This window comes from Neomonachus schauinslandi, chromosome 6 (genome assembly GCF_002201575.2).
Source record: "Neomonachus schauinslandi chromosome 6, ASM220157v2, whole genome shotgun sequence".
In the NCBI taxonomy this organism is placed as follows: domain Eukaryota; kingdom Metazoa; phylum Chordata; class Mammalia; order Carnivora; family Phocidae; genus Neomonachus; species Neomonachus schauinslandi.
This window is the reverse complement of record NC_058408.1, coordinates 76,645,912-76,656,314: the sequence shown is the minus strand read 5'-3', so window position 1 is coordinate 76,656,314 and position 10,403 is coordinate 76,645,912. Positions and strand designations below refer to the sequence as shown.

At 40.3% G+C, this 10,403-nt stretch overlaps 1 protein-coding gene across 1 annotated transcript in view; it reads left to right on the top strand.

Moving 5' to 3' along the window:
- RNLS (renalase, FAD dependent amine oxidase) overlaps window positions 1-10,403 on the top strand; it is a 257,332-nt gene that overhangs the window by 997 nt on the left and 245,932 nt on the right. Inside the window, 3 exon segments of the mRNA XM_044916453.1 lie at window positions 812-913; window positions 1,569-1,711; window positions 7,723-7,881. Of these exon segments, the coding sequence (XP_044772388.1) occupies window positions 812-913; window positions 1,569-1,711; window positions 7,723-7,881 (404 nt within the window).

Sequence of the window (10,403 nt, the reverse complement as noted above, 5' to 3'; positions counted from 1 at the left end):
GGTGTGGGAAGATCCCCACGCGGGGTCAGGAGCGGGAGGAGGGAGGAGACCCAGGCAAGAGGAGTGGGGGGTGGTGGGCGGGGAGCGGGAGGAGCCTCGCCCGGGGTCAGGGAGGAGCCCCGGGCAGGAGGAGGGGGGCAGGGGGAGTGGGAAGATCCCTGCGCGAGTTCAGGAGCTGGAGGGGGGGAGGGGGCGCCGCGGGCAGGGGGGGGGGGGGGGGCGGGGAGCGGGAGGAGCCCCGCGCGGGGTCAGGGAGGAGGAGCGGGAGGAGCGCCCCTCCCCGGGCCGCTCAGCGCTGGCGAGGAGCTCTGGCCGTTTGTCCAGTTTGGGCCTCCCGCCACCACCGCTGGTCAGCGGGCTTTGATCTTGGCCTGGCCACGCCTTCACTGCCTTCTGCGCATCGGGAGGATCCCAAAGTGCCCTTTGACCAGGACGAAGATCTAGTTTACAGACTCCTCTTTTTCTCAGGAAACCCGATTACAAGAGTGATTCATTCTGACATTTCTTGGCATTATTTCGTTTTATGTTATCCATGCACCCATTCCTTTTGTTTAAATGTGTGAATCCGGAGGCCAGGCACAGCGCTGAACACTGCTGCACTCTTCATGTGTCCTCTTTAAAAATACGTCACAGTGACCAGATTGTCTCTGTGAACTACTTCCTGGCAGTGGTAGAGGACAAAGCCCAAAACTAAACCAGAAAAGCACAACCAAGGCCTTTTTAAAAAAAATACAGCCGTAATCCATTTGGCCTAACCTGAGGTGAATAATTGAGGCGTGAATTGCAGAAGGTTTCGTTCTGATGCACTAAGATGTTTCTTGTGAATGAATCCAACCTACAATCCACAGAGCACGGTTGACTTGGGTGCCCAGTACATCACCTGCACACCTCATTATGCCAAACAACACCAAAGGTGAGTCAGTTGAAAGAGGCGGAATCATTCTTCCTGACTGTAGGATGTAAAAAGGTAGAAATCATCCAGTTTTAACAGGGTGACACTTTGCTTCTTATAATATAGTGAAGATATAAATAATACTATCATTGTTGATGAGTAAGAGGTAGCCAGTCCTACCGCCTGGTGTGGTCCTGAAGATCACAGGAGATGCTACATCCTGAGGGCTCAATTTAAATATGAGTTACTGTGTTGTGTTGAGGAAGAGGACAACTAGTCAATCTTCACCAAATTCAAAAAGGGGGGACTGCATACCTTTCTATCTTCACTGACCTTTAATTTTGAGAGATACAAGAAAATAGGCCTTCAGCTAATGTCAGCAAAAGATTTATGGATTCTCAAAAGGTTTCTGTTCTTCACCTGAATTATGGTTTATTAATTTTTTTGAAGTACGCTCTAGGCCCCACCTGGGGCTTGAACTCAGGACCCCGAGATCAAGAGTCGCGTGCTCTACTGAATTATGTTTGATTAACACGAAACATACATTGAGTTGATCATATGAAGATTTCTAGTTATTTAGAATGATAATCTCTAAGAATTCTTGGAAGAGAATACAGTGTTTTTAAGCTAACTGATTGCGGTATATAATTATATCATATATATTGATTTATTTCAGTTTTTATGATGACCTGTTAGCTCTTGGCATTTTGAAGCCTCTGACCTCTCCTATTGAAGGGATGGTGATGAGAGAAGGAGACTGTAACTTTGTGGCACCTCAAGGAGTTTCTTCGATTATTAAGCATTACTTGAAAGAATCAGGTGGGGATAGGATTTTCTCTGCTTTCTTTTAAAATTGGCACTTAAAGGTAAAAGTTGTATACATAATTAAATATTGATACTATAAAGAAAGTTATAAAATAGATGTTCTCTTCACCACTCAATAGCTAATTTTCTTTTCCTAAAGTAATCCCTAATAATAGTTTTCAGTGTATGCTTCTAGAAAAAAGTTTGTGCATCTATTGATTTACATGACTGCCTCTATTTATTTATTCATGTATGTGTATATTTATTCTTTTTAAGTATACAAATGGGATTATTTTTCATAAACTGACACCTTGTTTGGTCTGTTTATAATGAATCAGTCCTCCCCTCCCCATTTTCTATCTGTCTACCTCCTATTGGTTCTGTTTCTCTTGAGAAGCCTAATACATCATCATAGACTGAGTCAAATCTTAGGTCTATTTTCATAACAACAAATTCAGTATGCTTCGTTCTTTCCAGTGCCTGTTCAGTATTACGTTATTTATAAATAAACATACATTGTATATGTAAGCATTAGCTTTCTGGAAAATACTTAGGTTGTTGGTGGGGGTAAGGGGTTGTTTTGGTTTTAGCTAATATCAATATGGCTGCACTATCTAATCCTGACATGCTTCTGTAAGCATATCTGTAGGACCAATTTCTAACAGGACAGTAGCTGTGTCAAATGGTATTGTGAATTTTTAATTAAACTAGGTGGTGCCATCTATTCCTCTTAAAGAATATCTCATCAACAGTGAATGAGGAGGCGTCTGGGTGGCTCAGTCGATTAAGCATCAGACTCTTGGTTTTGGCTCAGGTCATGATCTCAGGGTGGTGAGATGGAGCCCCAAGTTGGGCTCTGAGCTCAGTGGGGAGTCTGCTTCTCCCTCTCCCTCCGCCCCTCCCACTTGTGTTCTTTCTCTCTCTCTAAAATAAATAAATAAATCTTTAAAAAATTTTTTTTAGAAAAACAGTGAGTATCTCTTTCTATACATGTTGATATTATGGAGATTTTTAATTTTTGCCAGTGTGATAGGTTCAAGCTGGTGTCTTTTTGTGTTTTGATTTGTATTTACATAATTTTGAGTGAGTTTATGCATCTTTATGTTTTTAGCGAGCTCTTTCCATCTTTTTTCTGTGAATTTCTTATTTATAACCTTTCCCCATTTTCTATTAGGATTTTCATTTCTTCTTTATATGTTTCTGAATGTTTTGAAAATGACCTTTTTTAAAAAGATGATAAATGATATTGGATGATAAATGATTTATTTTTTTATTTTTTAAATTTTTTGAAATTATTTTTTAAAGATTTTATTTTTGTGTGTGAGAGAGAGAGAAAGAGCACGCACAAGGTGGGTTGAGGGGTAGAGGGAGAAACAGACTCTCCCCTGAGCAGGGAGCCTGATGCAGGACTCGATCCCAGGACCCTGGGATTATGACCTGAGCCGAAGGCAGACGCTTAACCAACTGAGCCACCCGGGCACCCAACAATTTGTTTTTTTTAAACAGAAGTAAGTTTCTTGATGAATCATAATTAAGTAAATTGCCCAATTCCAGATCACTGACGAAAGGTGCTAAGAAGTTTTGTTTCAAAAGCTATTTGTAGAATAATTACCATTTTGATTTTCTTCATCAACTTTTGCTAATTGAGAACTCCAAGAATCCCTGATAGTAGGCAAGGGAGACGTCAGTGAGATTGAATATACATACAGCATGGGAACATAGTAGATGTCACTCTGGTTAGACCATTTCTCCATCTAGAATTCAGTCTACAGTGGTGTATTACTCAGGATATTCCAGAGAAACAGAGCCAAAAGGAGGTAGATATAATAGGATACATGTGTGTTTGTGTGTATATATATGTGTGTGTGTATATATATATAAAATAGGATACATTCATATATATATGATTTATTACAAAGAATTGGCTCATGTGATTATGGAAGTTGGCAAATGTCAAGATCTGCAGGATGAACTGGCAAGTTGGAGACAAAGGAAGAGATGATTTTTCAATTCAAATCTGAATACAAGGGGGAAAAAACCCCAAAAAACCCTTGTCCCAGTTTGAAGCCTGTCAGTCAAGAAGAATTCTTCACTCTTGGGGGGGGAGGTCAGTCTTTTTGTTTTATTCAAGCCAATGACTGGATAAGAGCCATCTACATTAGGTAGGGAGGGTAATCTGCCTTAGTCTACCAATTTAAATGTTACTGTCATCCAAAATCACACTCAAAGGCAGACCCAGAATAATGTTTGGCCAAATATCTGGACACTCCATGACCCAGTCAAACTAATTTTTTAAAATTAACCATTACAGAATGTGATACCTTTGGATATTTTGTAGAATGTCACCAATCAGCTTCATAGATTGCCTCCATATAACATTTAAAAATCTCATTTCCATCATGATTTGACCCAATTTGGATGTGCATGTTTACTGAAATCCTCAAGTATTTACTAACTGTATTATATGTCTATCCATCCATGCTTGCACACATCCATTCAGTAAACACTTACTGAGTACTTGCTATATGCCAGACACTGTTTTAGATGCTAAGGATACAAGAACCAAAGTCCTTGCCCTCTTATTTAGCTGATGTTCTGGCAGATGGACAGTCCTTGAATACAGAGTACCTACGTCCTTCTTTTGGGAGGTGTTTGGGAGGAGATATGTTTTATCTTCCAATTTTGCTTTGGAAGCTCTTGGGAAAAGAGGTCATATTTAATTATTTGTGGCTCACATAAAATTTAACAGTACCCCTGTACGTAGCAGGTAGGTATCATGATGTATAGATTTCTGTATCTAATTCTATATATATATGTATATGTAAAATATGTATATTGGAGTTGTTAAATATATTTAATATAGTTAAATATATTTAATATAGTTATATATATTAGTTGACTATCAGTTTTAATTTAACCAATTCTTAGTAAAACCCTGTTTATATTTTCAATTTATACAGCCTCTTGAGACAATGATTTTATAGATTTTTTATCACTATGTAAAATATTATTTACTTCAAAAAGTAATTTTTAAAAAAGATTACATACTACTGGTAGAAAGTTTGGAAGATACAGAAAGATAGCAAGAAAAATGTCACTATAGACATCAACAATAAGTCCATTTTGTGACCTACTTTCTGCTTTTTTAAAAAATGAATTTTTATATAATTGAGTTCAAGGTCTATATAATTTGAGTCTATATAAATGATTTCTTTCTTTATTTTAATATTATTATTTTATTTATTTACTTTTTTAAAGATTTTATTTATTTATTTGAGAGCGCGAGAATGAGAGAGAGTACATGAGAGGGGGGAGGGTCAGAGGGAGAAGCAGGCTCCTCGCCGAGCAGGGAGCCCGATGCGGGACTCGATCCCGGGACTCCAGGATCATGACCTGAGCCGAAGGCAGTCGCTTAACTGACTGAGCCACCCAGGCGCCCAATATTATTTTTGTAATACTTCAAGAGTCTTTTCCCCTCTTTACCCAGATCTGTTCTTATAGAATTTATAGACCTTATCTGTACTATTTTAAATTTTACAGTTGTATCCTTTTAAACATCCTTTAAACTTCTGTAAAGCTTTCTCTCCACTGAATGGTCCACAAAGGTGTTTTAGTGTTTCCACAACATAAGTGAGAGAGTTTCTGGAATCAGAATGACCTGGACTGAAATTAACGTTCTGCCACCCCTTCCTAGCTATGTAATAATAGGAAAGTTTAAAAATCTATACCCTGGTTCTTTCATTGGAAAAATGAGAGTAATAACAGTACCCACCACAAAGTGTTACCGTGAGGACTAAGGGATATAATGCATTCATTGTCAACCCAAGCAAATAATAGGCTAGGTACAGAGCGACCTCTTGATAAATGTTGGTTTAAAAAATAATCTCCTTGAATGAAGTTGACCTTTGCATAAGAACCCAAATTGTGAAGTCATTCCAAAAATACTCTACAGTTTGGAATCGATAAAGCTTACAACCCTGCAGTCTGTTGGACGAACCAGTAGTTGTTTAGATTGGACCCGCCTTCCAGGGAAATTATCTGTATGGGATATGTCTAATCATGTATGCTTTAGAATGCGTTCAAATCTCTAAAGCCAATATTTAACTAGAACAACTTCCCAGAACAGCGGCCTGAGCCGCAGGGATGCTGATCCAGTAGGTCTGGCTTAGGTCTCAGAATGTGCATTTCTAACAGGTTCCAAGGTACTGCTGGTCTGGGGTCCACGTTTAAGAGAACCATTGACATACACCTTGCAGAATATTTTGGGACCATTGGGTTACACGTCCAAGACATTTGGCTGGGTATGGAGAATTTCTAGGTCAGTAGACTTCAGTTCCCTGAAACACACACACCTGCTCACCATGACCAATAACCATGCAAAGCTCTTTCCCAAGGGAATATTATGTGAAAACACAACAGAATAAAAGGTGTAAAATAACTTGACTTACTAACGGTCCAGATCAGGGCCAGGACCAGAATGAGGCGAGTAAGTTGACCGGGTCGAGGCAAGACATTCTAAATAATAGAACCAGGTGAGGGGAAACTGTTCAGGCTGGAGTGGAGACAGTGGGTAGGAGTTGAAAGCTCCAGTTATCTGCACCGTCCCCAAGCAGGGGCCTTAGGGAAAGCCTCAGGCAGGTTGGAGGCTGTCTACTAGCCCTTGCTCTCATCTATGAACAGGATGATGCTAGTTGGCCTCAAAGAGATGGACCCCTGGGCCTAGTTTGCACCTTGTTCCTTCTAATATATTTGCCTTTGATTTAAAAAATGTGAATGTTTACAGTGTTGTCGCAGGATTATTCCAGGGACAGTGAAGGTGTCTGAGGTCTGGAGACATGACATGGAAGAAGTGGGTTTTTTGGGTAGATAAGACATACCTGAAACATGCAGATATTTTGAATCAATGTTAGAATGATGGTGGAGGGACCTCATACGTGAGGAGGATCACACTGAGCTGGAGGACCCACAGGAAGGAAGCTTCAGGGCCTAGGGTGGACATAAGCCAGATTTTGAGTGGCTAGGATCGTGAGGTGTCCCTGGTAATGATGAACAGGATCTTCCAACGTGCTTTTTTGTCTCCTTTATTATTTCTTGCTTTTCTGTTCCTGAGGCTGCATAAAAGTAGATTTGTTTTTAAATTAAGTTTTCTGAAAATTAAAATGTGTGGTAAGTGCTTGGTCCCAAGGAGACTTAAGTGATCCAGTTATGTTTTCTTATCTTTTGGTTTATGGTTCCTAAATCATTCTCTTCAACAGGTACTTATTAAACCCTAGTATGTGCCGAGTACTCTACTGTATATGCGATATGGTATTCACAGAAACAAAACAGGCATAGTTCCTTCCCTGTGGGCTCACAGATTAATAGGCAAGAAAATATTAATCAAATAACTACTCAAGTAATTACTAAAATATTTTGGTGATAAAGAAGAAAAATGCAATGAGGACATTCTCGATTGTATTTCTCCTAATTCCAGTTCTTCTTAATAAAGGTAATTGATCCACCAACGAGGGCTTGAATTTCTTTCACAGACCCCTTTTTCAGGTTTAAGAGGGAATCTTAATTTCTTTAACAGGGAATATGGCTCTTCTCGCTCTTTCTAGAATTGTTAACACCTTCACTAAAGTGTATTCCTGCTCTACAAAGGTCATGAGCTTTAGATTCAGGTGGATATAGTTTTACATCATGGAGTGACATTTCTGAATTTGTTTCCTTGTTTGTGAAATTAATCATACAATGTATATCATGTACTTATTATAGTCTTGGCATATAGTAGCTGCTCAATGAAAGACAGCTGGGATTCCTAGTATTGATTGTAGCAACAGGGTTTTGTACCCTGGGGCAGGCATCGATCCCGAGGTCCAGGGTGCCAGAAGGAGAGGAATTCCTACAGAATGAGAAAGGGAACCCCTAGAAGAGAGACTTCACTGTTTAATTCGCCTGAATGGATTCAGTGTGTGACTCTTCCCTTTCTCCTCATTCATACTGGAAATCCTGATTAGGTGAACATGACTTTGCTTTTGGAACAGGTGCTGATGTCTACTTCAGACACTGTGTGACCCAGATCAACCTGCGAAATGACAAGTGGGAAGTCTCCAAGGAAACAGGTCCCCCCGAGCTGTTTGACATTGTTGTCCTCACAATGCCAGTTCCTCAGATTCTGCAGCTTCAAGGTGACGTCGCAAACTGTGAGTCCCAGCCTGCGCCGTCCACCTCAGAGAGCGGGGTTCCTCTCGTGGGGGGTTCACTGTGAGTCCCGGCCTGCGCCGTCCACCTCAGAGAGCAGGGTTCCTCTTGTGGGGGGTTCACTGTGAGTCCCGGCCTGCGCCGTCCACCTCAGAGAGCGGGGTTCCTCTCGTGGGGCGTGAATTCAGTATAACTCTCTTAGCATACGGTATATTGTGGATTCTATTGATTTGCATGTTTTAAAAACTGATACTATGGCCTTGTTCGTGATATTAGTCTATGTCAAACTGAAACCCATGGAATTTTTTTTAACCAGTAAAAACTTGAACATTTTTCTTACTGCCCTTGCCTTTAAGAAATAAATGTTTTTGATGGACATGCAGTTGCTTGGCCTAAGAGAAGAGCAGTCTCTTGGTGGACATTCTGGAGATAAGATTTTTATGATACAAGAATTAATTACATCAGTCGGTTAAGCGTCTGCCTTCGGCTCAGGTCATGACCTCAGAGTCCTGGGATCGAGTCCCACATTGGGCGCCCTGCTCAGCGGAAATCCTCCCTCTGCCCCTCCCCCTGCTTATGCTCTCTCTCTCTCTCTCTCTCTCTCTCTCATTCACTCACTCTCTCAAATAAAAGCTTAAAAAGAAAAGTGAAGAATTGATTACATCAACCCCTGGCAAACCTCATCTTGGATTGCTCTTGAGTGTGAATCTCATGTTCTTTCCTGGGCTTGGGACTTTTTGGAGCACCTTTTACCTGGCTTCTCCCCCTCCTTTTAAAATTTTATTCTTATTTTTATTTTTTTTTAGATTTTATTTACTTATTTGAGAGGGAGAGAGAGAGAGAGAGAGAGTGAGTGGGAGGGAGAGGGAGAGACAATCTGAAGCAGACTCCACACTGAGTGCAGAGCCTGACGCGGGGCTTGATCTCATGACCTTGAGATCATGACCTGATTCAAAACCAAGAGTCGGGCACTCAATTGACTGGACCACCCAGGTGCCCCCTCTCCCTCCTTTTTTTTTTTTTTTTTTTTTTTACAAATAGCTTTGAGATATAATTCACAGACCATACAATTCATCTATTTAAAGTGTACATTTCCGTGGTATTGGGTATACTTACCTATATATGCAGTCATCACCACAGTCAACTTAGGAACATTTTCATCACCTTGAAAAGAAACCCCATATCCTAAAGCATTCGACTCCATCCCTCTATCTCTATCTGTATCTCCGTCCTGGCCCTAAGCAAACAATAATCTACTTTGTGTCTCGATAGATTTCCCTATTTCCTGGATTCTTAAGAAAAGCTGTTCTGTGGCTCTGCCTCCCTGACTTTTCCCTGTCTTCCATCATGTCTGGCTGAGCCTGACACAGCAAAGTCATTGACTTCTAAAAAATACTCAGCTTGCCTTGAAGATTTCCTTTTGCTCCCTTCCTTGAGCTCTTGCTTTGGAGAGATCATATATTCCTTTACTGTTTTCAGGTCATTGCCTCAGTGTTTGTTGGACTAATCTGCTTCCAGCCAAATTTTTCTGAAATGTATTTTTCATCAGCTCATTTGTTAGTTCTGTTACGTTCTGTTGTCTTCCTTATTTTGTCTGCATCGGTCCCTCTCTGATTATTACCCATATTTCCACGGGCGCTATTTCTGTCGACTTCATGAAGAATAGTGTTGTCAGAAAAGGCCAGACATTTCAGTAAAAGTATGTTGCTAGTGATCATAACGATTGGATGCTACTGATCATTAATATAATAATATTTTTATTAACATGGAAAGATTCCACAATATTTTTAAATTAGAAAAGGTGTGTAGATGCATCTGTGTTTCTTTTCCATCTACCAAAAATAGTTCGACAGAAACATATTGTTATTGCTTGAAGATGATTTTCATTTTCTTCCCTATAATTTTTTGAATAGTCATAACTTTAAAAATAAGGAGAGTTTACTTTGACTATAAAAAATGATACTGTTGACACCATTTTAAAAAATATCACGCTGAAAAGGAAATAGAACTTTTCTCCTTTTCCTTTTTATTGGAGGTGTATGGTGGGATATGTAGGCTCTTTATGATGAAAACATTTACAAGGGACACCTGGGTGGCTCAGTCAGTTAAGCATCTGCCTTTGGCTCAGGTCATGGTTCCAGGGTCCTGGGGTCGAGCCCCACATTGGGCCTCTGCTCAGCGGGGTGTCTCCTTCCCCTCTCCCCCACCCCTCCCCTCACTCATGCTCTCTCTCTCAAATAAATAAATAAAATCTTAAAAAAAATAAAACATTTACAAATTATTGACTTGGTACGCTTTACTGAGGGTAAGGGTCTTTGGGTTTTGTATTGGCTCAAATCAGAATTGGACCCCATGCAAATAAGTCTGTGTTTAGTTCACTGTTATGAAGGAAGCCACCCTGGCCGTAAAGGGTTAAAACAAAATGTCCAACAATAACCCTTTACCACCTATGGGTCTAAAACAAAGGGATTATTTATTTATTTATTTATTTGAGAGGGGGAGAGAGAGTGCAAGCGGAGGGGCA